The 18,267-nt window shown below is 41.7% G+C and overlaps 1 protein-coding gene, 1 long non-coding RNA gene, 1 other non-coding gene and 1 pseudogene across 6 annotated transcripts in view; 3 read left to right on the top strand and 1 right to left on the bottom strand.

Moving 5' to 3' along the window:
- The window catches only part of TBC1D2 (TBC1 domain family member 2), a 42,340-nt gene extending 41,583 nt beyond the window's left edge, over positions 1 to 757 (bottom strand). For 3 of the 4 annotated variants that reach the window (XR_003432586.1, XM_027105395.1, XM_027105396.1), the window contains exon 1: positions 79 to 757. Coding sequence is in view for 2 of the 4 variants with exons in the window: in XM_027105395.1 (XP_026961196.1) it covers positions 79 to 738 (660 nt within the window). In the remaining 2 variants the exon portion in view is untranslated. The remainder of the gene's footprint in view (positions 1 to 78) is intronic. The other variant, XM_027105397.1, reaches the window with a different exon arrangement.
- A 3-nt stretch (positions 758 to 760) lies between these two features.
- Positions 761 to 8,972, top strand: LOC113619910 (uncharacterized). Its single transcript, XR_003432587.1, has 2 exons — positions 761 to 860; positions 8,655 to 8,972. It is a non-coding gene; the product is annotated as an uncharacterized LOC113619910 (long non-coding RNA).
- Positions 6,692 to 8,172, top strand: LOC113619909 (acyl-protein thioesterase 1 pseudogene; annotated as a pseudogene).
- Positions 8,973 to 15,984: 7,012 nt separating the features above from the next.
- Positions 15,985 to 16,091, top strand: LOC113620267 (U6 spliceosomal RNA). The gene has a single exon (XR_003432714.1). It is a non-coding gene; the product is annotated as a U6 spliceosomal RNA (small nuclear RNA).
- The last annotated feature ends 2,176 nt before the right edge of the window (positions 16,092 to 18,267 follow it).

The raw sequence follows: 18,267 nt of genomic DNA, 5'->3' as shown, positions 1-18,267 counted from the left end.
ACTGTGACCACCCACCTGCGCCCTGCTGTGCCCTGGGATCTCATCCCGGCTGAAAAGGAAAAAAACTGCTCCATTTACCTTCAAGGTAATAATCCGGCTGGGAGTCTTGATTTCGAAAGTCCCCTCCTCGGCGTCCGCCTTGCAGTCAAAGACTGCACTGGAGAGGTCGATACTGTCCAAGGGATTTGCATCCTGCGCGGTCCGCGAATAATACAGGTGGCATTTCCTCTCGTCGTAGAAGAACCAGCGGGATTTCCAGCCCCGGATGGGCCCTTTGCCGCCAAACTTACTTAAATATCCACAGATTTTCTTGGGGGCCGTCTCCAGGGGCCGGGCGCAGCCTTCCGACTCCTTGGGAGGCAACACTTCGGGGTCCCTGGCTAAGCCGGCAGGCTCTTCGGACCCGGGGACGGGGGAACTAGACTCCGCGGGTTTCTCCTGGGTGCTCTCCATCGTCGAGGGACTGGAGGCCTGCGGCCCCACGCCGGTCAAATCTCGGAAACTCGGGTGATACCTTCCAAGAGGGAGCTTTCCGGACAGGGGCGGAGCCAGTGGTGACCCGCCCCCAGGAGACGACGGAGGGACGCGGCTGGCTGCGGTGTGTGCGCCTCCTTGATGGAAAGCCCAGTAGGGGCTGCTGGCCACGCCCATCCGAACCTCTCTGCAGACAGGACACGCCCCCTGCCGGCTCCTCCCACCCCGCCTTCTTCCGGCTTTTCCTCCGTGCCTATCCGCCATCTTTACGGGGGGTAGCTTCGGGCGTGAGGCGGTCCTTGGGTTGAAGGCGTGGTGACCCTGAGCTAGGTTAACCGGCGAAAGAGAAGCTGGAAGAGACGCCTGTCCCCGACTACGCTGCTCTGGTAACTCGCGTAATGACGTGGATGGGTGGTCTCTTCTCGCGCCTTATGGGCCTCCCGCCTTTTTTCCCCAGGTGCTGCTCGGGTTACCGTCGGACGACGGACCGCGCGGCCATTAGTTAAAAGGGACGCCCGGCTCGGTGACGCCACTTCCGGCGCCGCTTAAAGCGCGCGTGGATTGTGGGCGCTGCTAGGGGCTTCTTATCCGCGGGGCTAATTTAGCACCCCGGTGACTCAGCTTTGACCGCGGCGGCTTCACCTGCCTCGGTCCCAGCTCCCACTCGCCTCCTTCCCTGACTGCTCGCGTTACATGGGGTGCCCGGGCCCGGCTGCTGCCCTTCTGGAATCCACTACCTGGACGGAGTTGGGCTCAGTAAATTGGGTAAATAAACAAGTATGTATCTAGGCCCTGACAAGCTCGGTCAACTTCATGTCTCATTCTACCTCTTGTCCTTAAGTTTCTCCCCTTCCCTCTTGTCTTAGGCGCATCCCTCCACTTGGGCTGTGGAGCCCATTTCCTTCCACCTCTTTAGGGGCATCACGGTTCTCCTCTAGCCCTTATCTCCTCTCCTTTTAGCTTCTCCCCCTCTGCAGTCCTTAAAATTCTCATTGTTGGGGGCAAATTATGCTCAGAGACTGAGATTGTCTTTGCCAGTAATTGATTTAACACCGGTTAACTGCAGGAATTATCATTTATAATAGTATTTCACAAGTCAGTAGCATACAGGATAATAATGTCTTTTAATAAGCTAATAAATAACATCAAACTGTAACAGGGCCACAAGGCTAAAACTTATGGATGATTTCTAAGCGAAATGTTTCCTGTCTTCTCCCTCTGTTCCTGGAAACTAAAACTTACATTCTTGTTACTGTGCATTCATTGTTCCTGATTAACGTGGGCGGGCCTTCTTGCCGTTTTTGCTTGCTCCTCTTAACCCTAGCCCCAAGACTTTCCTTTAAATACACGTGCTTTCTCCCCAGAAGGCAGGATGGTAGTTTTCAGGACATTAGTCTGCTACCCTTCTCATCTGCTGGCAATCAATAAATTTGTCTTTCCTTTATTCTCAAAACCTTGTCCTTGTTATTCTCATTTGGCATCAGGACTAGGACCGAATTTTTGGTAACAAAATTGGCTGAACCAGCCAGGAGGCACGTCGGTGCCCCTGTGGTGTGCATCCTGCTCTCGACCTCCCACCTAACACTGTCGGAGCAGGGAGGGGTGCCCTGGGTTGGGCTTGGAGCCCTTGCCTGTGGGAGTGCTGCCTCCTGGGGAGAGAGTGAGGGGTGGTCCCAGCGGCTGGAGCCCCATCTTACTCCTGTCTCTCTCCTTGAAAAGGACGTGGTCTCCTGTAGCTTGAACCTTCTTTGAGGAAGAGTTGCCACACCTTGTCCACTTGGGGAAGTGCCCCCGCCCCTTGATTTCACACTTTTGGGGAAGGTTGTGAACCTTCCAGCCTGTTAGGAGGCATTTGTGGCGCCGTTGGTGTGGAAGTCATGGTTGAGTGGGACCAGGGAACCCAGCGAAGTCGTTCTCTTTTGTTCTCATTTGAGTTTTGAAAGGTTCCTGTTTGTTTAGTTGGCCTTCGTTTTGATACATTTTGGGTTGGTTCCTTTGTTGTTGTTCTTTAATCATTTGTCTGCTTTTAAACATGGGAGGTGCCTTTAATGCCATCTGAAAGTCCCTTGGGAAGAAGTCTGGCGGAATGGCCAACTTATAGCTATAAGCCTTTGTCTAAAAGGAAAATGGGAAATGAGAGCTCTATTCCATCTTGTAGTTGTTCCCTAGGGTGTATTTTACACAACCAGGGGATTTTTAGTATGCTCCTAGAAAGAGAAAGTTAAATGATGAGAATTCATTGAAGGTCTAGATCATTTTTTAATAAGATAAAACACTGGACACAGACTGCTAGACAAGTCTGAGTTTGCCTACTTTTGTCTTCTTATGAGAGAAAAACTGAAGATGTTTGGGTTTATTAGATACACATCTTTTACCACATCGAAGAAAAATTATGCTGTGAAAAAAAATGTATATTTTTAAAGGTTATGGAATATGTTCTTAAGTTTGCCAGTCAGGAAATACTGGTATGACAGACAGTTCATAATTGCTTGCTTCTTGGTTTTCATTTTAAGGGTTAAAAATTGTAATATATGTGCAATTAAAAACTACTAGAAATAATAAGGGAAACATTTCAGTATGTAAATAAAGTAGGATACATGTTGTCGGTAAGCGAAGGTGAGAAGAATGGAGATATTTTTGTTAAGGGAAAAGAGTAATTTTGTCCTGAAGCTAGTTATTTCTAAATGAGGGGGAAAGAGAGGAGGACAGACTTATACGGATATAGGAAGTGACGGAACGGTTGTGGGAAAGGAACCTTGAGAAGAGAGTTTTATGCATGTTCAAAACTGGCTAAGATTAGATTGCATTTAATTAAGTAGATGAATTTGTTATTAAAAGTGAGCTGGTACAAGGCTGGATTTTGGTTTACTCTCTCTCTGTCAAGAGAATAGTTTTTCCTGGAATATTGAGCTGCTTTTGATAACAAACTGTAAGTTTCTTCACTTTTTTTTTTTTTTTTTTTTTGCGGCATGCGGGCCTCTCACTGTTGCGGCCTCTTCCATTGCGGAGCACAGGCTCCGGACGCGCAGGCTCAGCGGCCATGGCTCACGGGCCCAGCCGCTCTGTGGCATGTGGGATCTTCCCAGACCAGGGCATGAACCCGTGTCCCCTGCATCGGCAGGCGGACTCTCAACCACTGCGCCACCAGGGAAGCCCAGTTTCTTCACTTTTTAAGTGATCTTTAGTGATCTATTGTAACGTTCTGTATTTGACTCAAATCTTTTATTGTTACTTTTGTTAAAATAATAAGCATTGTTTCATAGTGACTTATGATCCTATTTGACCAGGTGTTTTAAAACTTTTTGGTATTTTTGACAAACTTCCCAAGGATCAAATTCTAAATGAAGTTCTTTTAGCCTCTAACTAACTTTGGGATGTTTCAGTGGGCCCTGAGGTATCTCAGAGAGAAATTTTAAATTAATTTGAATTATTTCGTATGTTAAATTACATTGGAAACATTGTCAGGTGAGTGGTAATAAACCTTTTTACGTTATATTGTATGGATAAATCTTATTAAAATAAATGTTCTGGAAATTAGATGAAGTTCCTAAAATTTGGATGTATCCTGGTATTGTTATCAGTCATAGTTCTAGTTATTATCTTAAAATGTCGTACGTCATAGCACTCAGTTAAGCTTCTTTGTCAACTGCATTGTAATCAGATCTTTAACCGTCACCTTTATGTCTTTTGTCATTCATAGACAGTTATTATTTCACTGTGATGCTTTGCAAAACTGACTCATCTTTTTTTTTTTTTTTTTCTTGTTTGCGGTACTCGGGCCTCTCACTGTTGCAGCCTCTCCTGTTGCGGAGCACAGGCTCCAGATGCGCAGGCTCAGTGGCCACGGCTCACGGGCCCAGCCACTCCGTGGCATGTGGGATCTTCCCAGACCGGGGCACGAACACGTGTCCCCTGCATCGGCAGGCGGACTCTCAACCACTGCGCCACTAGGGAAGCCCTGCTTCATCTTTAAGACGAATCATAGAAAGGACTTTTTGACAAGTACAGCTTTCTGATAACTTTCAGATCATACTGCTGAATTGGGTAGAAATTAAACAATTCTAATGGAAACCCTGATGGTTTCGTAAACTGTTAGCAAAAGGATTACATAGGCTGAGTGAACTGATGAATATGGTTGTAATTTTTTGGTTTTTATCTGAAATATTACTGGCTTTTAATCTGTGTTTTTCAGATGTAAGGAAACCTTTCCCCTTAAGTTAATTATGATTTATAACAACTTGGTAAATTATATCCTTGTAAGTAGAATTGAAGCATTTATCTTTTCTTTCTGTCTGATCCCTCCAGAGCTTGGAAACTCTTGGGTTCCCAGGAGTCTTGTCAGATGAATGAGGAAGGTCACCTCCTGTCAGGTGCAGGAATCTCAAGATATTCTGGAGACCTGGAGAAGAGAGGAATTTACCCAAATCTATAGATATCACAGGCAGAATCTGAAGGCAAGCGATTAGCATGGCATTGCTAGCCTTGAGGGGCCTTTTAAAAGTTTGATCTGGGATTCCCAATGAAAAGTTCCGGTGCAGCCAGTTTAAGAGAGCCTATATGAGCAATTACACTTATGCAAATAATCAGGCCAAGTTTATGGAAACCAGACTTACTTGGAACAAATTAGTCTTAACACATTATTATTATTTTTTATAAGATACTTAAAAATGTATTTATTTATTTATTTATCTATTTATTTATTTGGCTCTGTGCTGGGTCTTAGTTGTGGCATGCAGGATCTTCGTTGCTGCATGCATGTGCGATCTTTAGTTGAGGCACGTGGGATCTTTTAGTTGCAGCATGCGAGATCTTGTTAGTTGCAGCATGTGGACTCTTAGTTGCAGCATGTGGGATCTCGTTCCCTGACCAGGGATTGAACCTGGGCCCCCTGCATTGGGAGCGTGGAGTCTTAACCACTGGATCACCAGGGAATTCCCTTTAACACATTATTGACTGGAGATGTATTAATACATCTTTATTTTTTTTTTTTTCTTTTGCGGTACACGGGCCTCTCACTGTTGTGGCCTCTCCCGTTATGGAGCACAGGCTCTGGACGCGCAGGCTCAGCAGCCATGGCTCATGGACCCAGCTGCTCCGCGGCATGTGGGACCTTCCTGGACCAGGGCATGAACCCGTGTCCCCTGCATCGGCAGGTGGACTCTCAACCACTGCGCCACCAGGGAAGCCCAATACATCTTTTGTTATCCGAACGTTATTGACCGGAGACTTACCAATATGTTTTTAGGGAGTGATACAGTTAACATCACTGTGTGAAGTTGTTAAAGCTTAAAATTGATCAAGGGTTGGGACTTCCCTGGTTGCGCAGTGGCTAAGAAGCTGCCAGCCAACGCAGGGGACACAGGTTTGAGCCCTGGTCCAGGAAGATCCCACATGCTGTGGAACAACTAAGCCTGTGCGCCACAACTACTGAGCCTGCGCTCTAGAGCCTGCGAGCCACGATTACTGAGCCCACTGTGCCACAGCTCCTGAGCCTGCGCACCACAAATACTGAAGCCCGTGCGCCTAGAGCCTGTGCTCCACAACAAGAGAAGCTACCGCAGTGAGAAGCCTGTGCACTGCAACAAAGAGTAGCTCCCACTTGCTGCAACTAGAGAAAGCCCGTGCGCAGCAACGAAGACCCAACACAGCCAAATAAATAAATTAAATAAATTAATTAATTAATTTAAAAAAATTGATCAAGGGTTCATTATACAACTTATGATTGTTGTTATCGTTCACATTTTGCTCCATTAGGTTTTTGTTCCAACCTTGTGTATATTATAAACGCAAGCTTATTACTGTAAAATTTTCAAAACTTTTCATCACAAGATTTTGGGTGAAGAAGAATTTTTTGATGAGTTTTATGCAGATATTTTCTCTGATTGTCTGAGCGACATATATACTAGTGTCCCGGAAAGTGATAGTTCTTCAGAATATAGTTCTGATTCAGACGATGTGAATGTTAGACCAACAAAAAGACAAGAAAACCTTACTGATTGATTCTGGTACAGAAAGTGAAAATGAAACAGTGGTGGAGAATGCTCCTTTGCTTCTACAGAAGAGTGGATTGAAGGCAGCATTTGGCAGAAATTAGACGACTTTACAGGTGTGTCAGGTGTAACTATTGAATGTAATAACCCACAAAGTGTTAGTGAAATAACAGCATTAATTTTTGGTAACGACTCTTGTGAGTTGATCACTTCTCAAACAAACTTTTGTGAGTTGATCACTTCTCAAACAAACTTGTATCATCAACAGAACGAAAAATCATATAAAAATTATGATAAGGCTTTAAAATGGAGTGATGTAATCAGTAGTAACATGAAGTTTCTTGGATTAATAATTTTGATGGCACAAATAAGAAAGTCACACTGGGTGCCCCTGTGGGCGGGCCGGACTTGGTGCTTGCACCCCCTTGGCTGCAGCCCGGCACCTGCTCCGCCTTCCACTTCTGATGCGCGGTCGGTCGAGCTGGTGTATGTGCCACAATAACGTGTCGGCCCCGCTGCCTGCCATTGTGCCCGCTGTCCGGAAGGCCACTGCCGCGGTGATTTTCCTTCATGGATTGGGAGACACAGGGCATGGGTGGGCAGAAGACTTGGCAGGTATCAGAAGCGCCCACATCAAATACATCTGCCCGCACGCGCTGTTTATGCCTGTGACATTAAATATGAATGTGGCCATGCCTTCTTGGTTTGACATTATTGGTCTTTCACCAGATTCACACGAAGATGAAACTGGAATTAAACAGGCAGCAGAAAGTGTAAAAGCTTTGATAGGGCAAGAGGTGAAGAATGGCATTCCTTCTAACAGAATTATTTTGGGAGGATTTTCTCAGGGAGGAGCTTTATCTCTGTACACGGCACTGACCACACAGCAGACGCTGGCCAGCGTCACCGCCCTCAGCTGCTGGCTGCCCCTGCGGGCTTCCTTTCCACGGGGTCCTATCAGTGGCGTGAATAGAGACATTTCTATTCTTCAGTGCCATGGAGATTTGGATCCTTTAGTTCCCCTAATGTTTGGTTCTCTTACTGCTTTGAAAGGCTAAAAACATTGGTAAATCCAGCCAGTGTAACCCTCAAAACCTATGGAGGCATGATACACAGTTCATGTCAACAGGAAATGATGGATATCAAGCAGTTCATTGATGAACTCCTAACTCCTATTGATTGATGTCACTAAGAGGCTTTGTGGAGAAGTACACACCAGCATCATCATTGTAGAGTATAAACTTTTTCCTTTGTCTGGTCTTGAAACCTCTAATATTTGCAGTGTTAAAATGTTTTGCAAATACACACCAATGACACAGACTAAAATCTCCTCTTGGAAAATTTATGATCTTTTAAGTTTCTATGTATGTATTTGTGTAACATGATCCAGAATATATTAGTATTAAAATAGGTGAAGCAGGTAGCTTCTTTCTCCCAAATGTAATTCAGCAAAGTAATAAAATACTGCAACCAGATTTTTTATTATGTCCCTTGAAAATTATTAGTATGCTTAATGAAAACTTGTTCAGGTATAAATGAGCAGTTAAGACATAAACAGTTTATGCATGCTGTGACTTAGACTCTGGACTTATTCCCAGATTACTTAGTCACCATGCAGTATCTGTATATATATATTTTAAATTAATTTATTTAATTTTGGCTGCATTGGGTCTTTGTTGCTGCACGCGGGCTTTCTCTAGTTGCGGTGAGCGGGGGCTACTCTTTGTTGTGGCGCGCGGGCTTCTCGTTGAGGTGGCTTCTCTTGTTGTGGAGCTTGGGCTCTAGGTGTGTGAATTTCAGTAGCTGTGATGTGAGGGCTCAGTAGTTGTGACTCGCGGGCTCTAGAATGCAGGCTTAGTAGTTGTGGTGCACGGGCTTAGTTGCTCCATGGCATGTGGGATCTTCCCGGACCAGGGCTTGAACCCGTGTCCCCTGCATTGGCAGGCAGATTCTTAACCACTGCGCCACCAGGGAAGTCCGTATATTTTTATATATGTGTTCATACGTACTTAATGATTATAATACATAATAAGAATAAGGTGTTATTACATTATTCCTAATAGGGATAATGCTTCTAAGTGTCAATAAAGAGTAATATTGCTGTCTTCAATTAATGGCCCTTTTATTTTGGGGACCACGTTTTTCTTTCCTGAATATAATTTCTATTTAATATTCTTTTTTCCTCTCTAGAAAAGAAATGTGTTCTTTCTTCTTTTTTATCCTTCATAATGGACCAAATATTGCCTACTTGCCATAGACATCTGCTGTCAATACATGCTGTAATTTGACATTCTGAATCACAGACATGACGGCATTGAAAACGTACTTATACTTGTAAAAAGAAACCAGACATCCCTTCAAAGTTTCTACACTACTTCTTAAACTGGACCTTTGTCTGCCGTTTAGGCCGGCAGAGTTACTTGAATCTTCCGTCCAGGTAACGAGAATAATTCTGTGGTTGTATTTTTCTGTAATTAACTGAAAGAATAATTAAGTCATATTCTAGTATGTTCTGAAATATTTACTGATCTTACAAATTGTAATTTCTAAGATGATTTGCTCTAAGATGATTCTCCTCGTAGCATAGTTTTAGTTTACTTATTTTGCACATATGTTTGAAACCGACTGCTGTAGGAAATGAACAGTCCATTCAAAAAATTTCCTTTACTTTTTTCTGCCAATGGACTTATTTGAAATTTTCACTATAGTCAGAGTTTCTGTGCAAACATAAAAGTAGCAATTATTTGATTTTAAATAGATTTTTCAGATTATTGGTTAACATTATTTGAAAGCAAGTTTATGGGTAATAAAAGTTAGTCAGAACTCAATACATATGGTGTAGTTACCACCCAGTTTAATATGTAGCAAAAATGTACACTTGCTATTTCTGAACTGTTAATTTTTCTGCCGTATTCCAACTGACTAGAACACCGTTAGGAATGCATCTTTATAAATGGGTACTACTTGATGATGGAAATGATTTCGTATGGACGGTATAGGATGTTAATAATGAAGCCATATGTTTATGTCTGAATTTACAGTGTTCTTTTTTGTTTGTTTTTGCGGTACGCGGGCCTCTCACTGTTGTGGCCTCTCCCGTTGCGGAGCACAGGCTCCGGATGCGCAGGCTCAGCGGCCAAGGCTCACGGGCCCAGCCGCTCTGCGGCATGTGGGATCCTCCTGGACCGGGGCAAGAACCCGTGTCCCCTGCATCAGCAGGCGGACTCTCAACCACTGTGCCACCAGGGAAGCCCTGGATTTACAGTTTTAAACAATCATTTACTAAGTCATTTTGCTTTTATTTTGAAGAATATAAACTGTTGTTTCACTTACACAAATCAGCAAGATCTAATTTATGACAAGAAATATTCCATTGACATGTTGTGCTGTAACGTGGGAAAATGTAAATCTTTTTCACGGTTTCTATCAAAGTGAAATAAAATTTAATTCTGAAAAAAAAAAGAAAGAAAGTCAGTCACACTGGGAAGAACATTGGTCGACTGATCTCTTACTTGAAACACCTATCTTTCCAAAGATTATGACGAGAAGAAGGTTTGAACAAATAATGACATTTCTTCACTTTAACGATAACTCAGAAACTCCACTTCCTGCAGACAGAATTTCAAAGTTAAACCTCTTTTGGATTATTTTCTGCCAAAATTTCAGTTGTTCTATGTGCCCAAACAAGAGCTATCACTTGATGAGGCAATGATAAGGTGGAGAGGACAACTCAGATTCAAAACCTGTAATCCTGGAAAACTTACAAAATACAGAATTTTGGTTAGGATGGTTAGTGAAAGTGAAATTGGATATACATGCAGCCTGGAGATTTACGTGGGTGAAGGAAAGAAACTGCAAGAAACAATATTGTTGGTCCTACAACCTTATCTTGGTTCATGGCACCATATTTACCAAGACAGTTATTACAACAGTGTGCTCACATCTGAAATAAGAGAGAATCGTGGTCTACTAAACCAATTAAAGGAGAAATCTAAAAATCTACAGCGGGGAGAAATGACATTCTTACGGAAGGGAAAGTGATTCTTCTTATATGGAAAGACAAGAGGCTAGTCCTCATGGTGACAACTATTCAAGACACCTCCATAGCATCTACAGGAAAGGAATGCAGGAGGACTGGCCATCAGATAACTAAGCCCACTTGTATATAAGAGTATAATAAATATATGAAAGTTGATTGATCTAATCACTATCTGGCAAACTTCAGTATCCTCTGGAAAACTCGAAAATGGTTTAAGAAAGTGGGTTTCTATTTGAGTAATTGCGGTTTATTCAATGCATTTAAAATTTATTGTAGCTTTATTGCACAGAGTAAAATGACTTACAAGCAGTTTTTGTTAGCAGTAGTTAGAGAATGGGTAACTGACCATTCTGGTGAATGTAGTGGTAGTCCTACACCTGGTCCTTCAAGCCCCCCACACAGATCCACCTTGTCGACTATCAGGTGAAATAAAAGAACATATTCTAGAGGAAATAATACCCACAGGACTAAAAAAAAATGCTGCTGGGAATTGTAGAGTCTGCTCTTCCAGGGGAAAGCGCAATGAAACACGGTATATTTGTAATAGATGTTCTGTTCCCTTGCAGAGAGGTGCCTGCTATACTGCCTATCACACTCTAACGAAATATTAGAATGCTTTAGTAAGACGTATACAAAGTTTCAAATAAATACATTAAGTGCAAAAAAAGTTGCTGATATTTACTCAGACGCGGGTGTTTGAATATTCACTTATGTAACAAATTGCCAGGCATGGGCGTTAGTTTCAGCAAAAATCCCCTGGTCAGTAATATGTTAATTTGGCTAGATTTAGTAGAAATGAGGATAAGTTAGAGAGAAAAATTATGTTTCAGTAATATACCTTTGGATATTGAAGTTTTGTATTTACTGAGGTTTTGTATTTATTCTCTACGTCCAAGATGGATCCTTGTTACTATGTTACATTATTGTAAAGTTTAATTGAATTATTAAAATAATATTCTAAGCTTGTTTCTAAAGCAAGTTACAGTAATCTGTCTTTGGATGAAGATCAGATGCCCTGTGACTTGCAACTAGGAGATTATGCACCTGGAAAAGACATCATTTAAAGGACTGTCTCCAAATTAGACAAAAGGACCCTTATCAGGTACTCTTTAACTAGCGTATGTGCAGCAAAATTGAAAGAAATTGACTCTTTTATTTATTTATTTGGCTGCACTGGGTCTTGGTTGTGGCATGTGGGATCTTTGTTGCAGCATGCAGGATCTTTAGTGGCGGCATGTGGGATCTTTTAGTTGCGGCATGTGGGATCTTTAATTGCGACGTGGGATCTTTTAGTTGCGGCTTGCGGAATCTTTAGTTGTGGCATGTGGGATCTTTTAGTTGCAGCATGCAGGATCTTTAGTTGTGGCACGTGAACTCTTAGTTGCAGCATGTGGAATCTAATTCCCTGAATTAGCATGTGGAATCTAATTCCCCCTGCATTGGTAGCATGGAGTCTTAGCCACTGGACCACCAGGGAAGTCCCTGAAGGAAATTGACTCTTCATGTTTTCCACTTAAGAAGGGCCTCTGCATTGGACTGTCTATAGAAAAGACTGCTGACCACAAATGACACCCATACCAGGATGAGAAGAAGATAACAGTAGTGGTAGGCAGCTGACCCAAAAATCTGGACCAGGCCTGTAAGAACCATCCAACTAATTTATTTATTATTATTTTAAAAATATTTGTTTATTTATTTATTTTTGGCTGCTTTGGGTCTTAGTGTGGCATGCGGGATTTTTTGTTGTGGTGCGTGGGCTCTTCGTTGCAGCACGCGGGCTTCTCTAGGGTTGTGGCGTGCAGGTTCTCTCTAGTGGCACGCGGGTTCAGTAGTTGCAGCGTGTGGGCTTAGTTGCCCCACAGCAGGTGGGATATTAGTTCCCCGACCAGGGATCGAACCCTCATCCCCTGCATTGGAAGGCAGATTCTTAACCACTGGACCACCATGGAAGTCCCCATCCAACTAATTTAATTGAACTGTTTACCAAATGTTTGTCTTCCTATCAAAATGCAAAGTTACTGTTTTACTTCTAACCATACTTTTAACTCCAATGTTCAGGATGGAAAGAAAATTCTTTAGTGAAGTTATCGTCAAGAGTATAACTATTCATGACGTGTCACTGCTTGCTTTGAGTATACTGCTAAAAGCACATATACAATGTTCGAATGACAATTTGGTATAACTGATAAAGTGTCGAGCCTATAAAATGTTTCTTCGTTAGCATACATCTGAGCTTGTTCACTATGTTTGATTAGTTTTCCTCCAATGTGGATAATTAGGCATACACACACACACACACACACACACACACACACAAAGAGTATGCCTAGCACTGAGGGGCATGGTGGACCTAGGGCTGGCAGCAACCACCCTGGCATCAAGTGACAAATATTTTGATCATCAGTGCTTTCTATCGAAAGATTTGCAAACAAAAAGGGGAAATTATAGAATAAATGTTCACATATTGAGGTATGGCGAAGTTATTCTGGCTTTTACATGATTTAACTTAGACTAGAACAGCCTGTTTGTGACCTGTCAGAGATATGCATTGTACATCTGCTTTAACCAGTAAGAAAAAGAATACATTTAAAAATCAAAGTAGAGTAACTGGTTCAGGTGTCCAAAGTAGAGCTGGATGGCCATTCTGAATGTGGTTTCAGACACATTTCTGTACTACTGAGAACCTGATTGCCAACTGCAACCTTAGGGCCTCTAGGTGCTATTACAAGAAGAGGTGATGTCAAGCCAGAAAGAAAAAAAGAAAAAGCCTCTCTGCATATCTTGCAGGATTCTAGAGCATCTTTTGGGACAAGAGAATTCTTTAAAGTGAAAGCCCAGAACCTTCTCTCTTCTAATCCTCCTCAATTTTAACATTGCCCCAGTTCAGCAGGAAGTAGCCAGATGACTTCGTTGCCCTCACTCCCGTAGATATGGAAGGTTATAACTGACAGGGCCACAAGGCTAAAACTGTTGGATGCATAATTTCATTTTTTTTTAAATTTCTTTTTATTTTATTTTTGGTTGCATTAGGTCTTTGTTGCTGCACGCAGGCTTTCTCTAGTTGCGACAAGCAGGGGCTCTAGGCGTGCGGGCTTCAGTAGTTGTGGCACACAGCCTCAATAGTTGTGGCTCGTAGGCTCTAGAGCACAGGCTCAGTAGTTGTGGCGCATGGGCCTAGTTGCTCTGTGGCATGTGGGATCCTCCCGGACCCGGGCTTGAGCCTGTGTCCCCTGCATTGGCAGGCAGATTCCCAGCCACTGCACCACCAGAGAAGTCCCTGATGCATGATTTCTAAGTGAAACTGTTTTTCCTGTCTTCTCCCTCCGTTGCTGGGAACTAAAACTTACATTCTTTGTTACTGATTAATGTGGGCAGGCATTCTTGTTGTTTTTGTTTGTTCCTCTTAACCCCAGCCCCAAGATTTTCCTTTAAATATGCCTGCTTTCTCCCCAGAAGGCAGGACAGCAGTTTTCAAGATGTTAGTCTGCTACCCTCCTCATTTGCTGGTATATCAATAAATTTCTCTTTTCTTTATCCTCAAAACCTTGCCCTTGTTATTTTTATTCAACATTGGGGACAAGGACTGAATTTTCGATAACAAAATCAATGATATATTAATTTATACTGTTGTTCCAGACAAAGGGGGCAATGAAAGCAATAAAGTCCAAATTTAGTTCACGTATACCCTTCTATGAGTTGGTTCCCGGTAGATTCATTCCTTCCAACTAAAAGTTGGGTATCAGCTGCTGGCTTAGGTCCCAGTGCCAGTGTTGGCAAAGGTTGCTCCAGAGGTTATTACTCCAGGGACCCTCACATGGCTTGCGCCACTGCCTGTGAGGGCTAGTATTGCCAGGGCAGGAACGGATATCTCTTCTCTTCCTGAGACTGCAGCACAGTTTAGCACCACTGCTGACCAAGAGTTAGCCTGGCTAGGGTTAGGAGCAAGTGTCTCAAGAGCTTCGTGGGACTATTTGGATCAGCAAAGAGTAGCCTTGCCCAGATGGAACACCCTAGACTTGCTGATCAAACCTCTTGGTTTTTATCATTTAAAAGTCCGTCATGTGATGGATACCACTGCCATTACCTTGCTATCAATGATGTAATGCTCCTGTCCACTCCAGGTGCAAAAGCTCTGTCAGAAAGTCCTAATATCCAACTTCAAAACAATTTCATCAAAAAGAAGTTATTCACAGCAAGTTCAAACCACAGCCAACTTGTATAAAACAAGCTTTCCAAACATGGATTTGAAATCATAACAAGTTGATACATGACACTGGTCCACTCTCAGTGATAACAATGAGAGGCAGTGGATAAAGGCGAGGGCTGTGCAGTCCATTTACAGCACTGCAATCTTGAGTGATTTACACAACCAAGGTCTCAGTCTTCTCATCTATAAACATGGAACTAAGGAGAACATCTGTCTCTGGAGGCAGATTTAGGTGAAGTTAATGAAGCTTAAGCTCACCTGCAGGGGCTGCTCAATTTGTTATATTTATTTTCTTATTCTGAATAAGCATCCATCTTCATGTCTAACTTTGTGTTCATAATTGTGTTTTTTTCTAAGGAAGCCTTCAATACTATATAAATTCCAATCTCCATAGAACCTGAATACACTTCTATCAATATCCCCAGCGTTATTTTGGTAATTAAATAAAGTAATTTGTGTGAAGCTGTAAGCACAGAGTGTGGGGCACAGTAAATGCTCAGTAAACATTAACTATAATTAAAACAATAAAGTAGATCTCGAGGCAAAAGGCAGTAAACCACAAAGAAGATGGAAGATTATATAGTAGAATTCACACCATTGAAAACTTGGAAATACTGTAATTGCAATTGGAGATTTTAACACACCACTTTTAGCCTTTGTGAGATTTGCTAGAAAACAGCCACAGAAAACAAAGATACAGAGATCAGAATGCTATGATAAGGTAGGGTCAATTAAATAGGGATTACTTAGTCTTTTTACATTATGTTCCATGTCAAAAAGACATTTTTGGTTTCCAAAAAGATTTTGTGCCAGGAAGTACCTTGTCATTAATATTTGAAAATAATAAAAAAGTTAACAACCAAACAATCTAACCCTTAGAAATAAAAACAATAAATTTTCTAAATAACTATTGGGTAAAAGGGGAAATAAAAGCTGCCATTATAAACTATTTGGTGCAGGAGGCTGGAAGACAATAAAAGCTGTACATATCAAAATTCAGCCTGAGTGCTTAGTCACTGGTGTCATATGGACTGCATTATTAGAATTCTAGCACCAATGATTAACTGTGTGACCTTGGGGGACAGACTAGAACACAGTCATTCTTGTGGGTAAGGAGTTGTAAGGGGTATTGCAGGTTTTTCAACATTTTCACCCTGTTACAGGTTGAACTGTATCTCCCCTAAATTCATATGTTGAAGTCCCAACCCCCAGTATCTCAGAACGTGACTGTATTTGGAGATAGGGCCTTTAAAGAGGTAATTAAGGTGAAATGAGTGCTCGCTTCAGCAGCACATATACTAAAATTGGAATGATACAGAGAAGATTAGCACGGCCCCTGCGCAAGGATGACATGCAAATTCGTGAAGCGTTCCATATTTTTTTATAATCCAATAAAGATGTTAAAAGAAAAAGGTGAAATGAGGTCATAAAGTGGGCCCTACTCCAATTTGACTTGTGTCTTTATAAGAAGAGGAGATTAGGACACACACACACACACAGGGAAGACCATCTGAAGACACAGGGAAGACAGCCATCTACAAACCAAGGAGAGTGGCCTCAAAAGAAACCAGCCCTGTTGACACCTTGATCTTGGATTTCTAACCTCCAGAATTGTGAGAAAATTGATTTCTGTTGTTAAGGCGCTGTGTTTTGTTAGGGCAACCCTAGCAAACTAATACACTCCCCTAACAGAGTGAGCTTCCTTGGAAACCCATCCCAGGCACAGCCCATAATGGCTTAGAGCACCCATGAAAACTCTCTGAAGCTTTATTTTATAAACATAAATAGCTACAAATTCATATCAGTTTAATACAAAATATTTAATGTTAATTTCCAAAAAGCAAAATAGTCAAACCCTACTTCCAGCCACCTCCAGGCTGAGGGATGGGGGAGAGGCAGGGTGTACAGGTCCCAGCTGGGCTGGTGGGTATCAGGAAACCTGGCCAATGGAATTTTCATTGGCCCATTACAACCTTTCTGGGTTTTGTTTTTCTCATCTGTAAAATAGGGACCATGATTCCTCCCCAGGGCATCCCACTGAATGTGAAGACTAAAATGTAATGATGAAAAATTTGGGGGGTCCCTAATCTGCAGTAATATTAACATGCTCAGAGTGGGAATTCCATGGTGGTCCAGTGGTTGGGACTCCGCGCTTCCACTGAAGGGGGCACGAATTTCATCCCTGGTCGGGAAACTAGGATCCCACAATCTGCAAAAAAACAAACAAAAAAACCCCTCAGAATTGCTCCGGGGAAAAGAATGAAGAGGGGAGAAAAGATCTAAGTTTTAGGTTTAGGGACATTACAGGGAAACTTTTGTTAATCTAGATGCGTTAATTGTTGTATATTTTAATGGACATACTTCTGGTTATTACATCAAAGTATAGTCAACATCCCTCAACCTTCCCCTCCTTCCCCTTGGATTATAGTGTCAGCTGCAAAGCTAGAGGTGGTCAGAAAGCGACACCTTGTGGCCTTTGTGGTGTACTGTTCTTGCGTATATTGGGCATCCCCCAGGCTCTTTTGCTAAAGGGCTTAAAAGAGGTACCAAGTAATACCCCCTTCCCCCGACAATATATCCCAAACAGGCAGGTTAGTAATTTGACATCTTTAAAACCAATATATTTTACATTATCCTTTAACCCATTTTTTTAGTGAAGGCAAGAGAAACGGATTTTCTATCAACAAAATCATGTATTTCTTGTGTTCAATATAAAGGTCTGTTACATGCAGTAATGAACATTATGCCTTAAGTTATTTGGAGTTACCTTCATTGTTGAGTTTTTTACTTCTCTTACTATGGAACAATTTCAGTTTTCTCTTATTAAGGAAGGAGTACAGTCTTATTTAAAGTATGTTTTAAAAATTTTAGGTTTTCTGGTCAGGAAAACATCATATAATTTCTAACATTTATTTTTGAGTAATATCATTTTCAATTGATAGTAAGCCCAAAGAATTAATGCTTATTTGACACATTTTATTTTCAAATACATTATTTTATTTTATTATTTTGTTCTCCCAGCTTTATTGAGATATAATCGACATACAGCACTGTATAAGTTTAAGGTGTACAGCATAGTGATTTGAATTAGATATATCATGAAATGATTATCACAGTAAGTTTAATGAACATCCATTATCTCATGTAGATACAAAATTAAATAGAAAATTTAATAGAAAAATATTTTTTCCTTGTGATGAGGACTCAGGATTTACTCTCTCAATTTTCATATATAACATACAGCAGTGTTAATTATCTTTTATCATGTACATTTTATCCCCAGTACTTATTTATCTTATAACTGGAAGTTTGTACCTTTTGCCTTTATCTAATCCCCCCCTACACCCCACCTCTGGCAACCACAAATCTAATCTCTTTTTTTTATGAGTTTGTTTGTGTGATGGTTTATTTTTGAAGTATAATTGACCTACAACACTGTTAGTTCCTGGTGCACAGCATAGTGATTAGATATTTTTATACATTGCAAAATGATCACTGCAATAAATCTATTTACACTTTGTTACCATACAAAGATATTAAATAATTATTGACTATAT

This window comes from Aethalodelphis obliquidens, unplaced genomic scaffold, assembly GCF_003676395.1.
Source record: "Aethalodelphis obliquidens isolate GAN/ISIS:26980383/991018 unplaced genomic scaffold, ASM367639v1 scaffold7, whole genome shotgun sequence".
NCBI classification, from domain to species: Eukaryota; Metazoa; Chordata; class Mammalia; order Artiodactyla; family Delphinidae; genus Aethalodelphis; species Aethalodelphis obliquidens.
The sequence above is the reverse complement of the archived record's forward strand: the minus strand, read 5'-3'. Positions and strand labels throughout refer to the sequence as shown.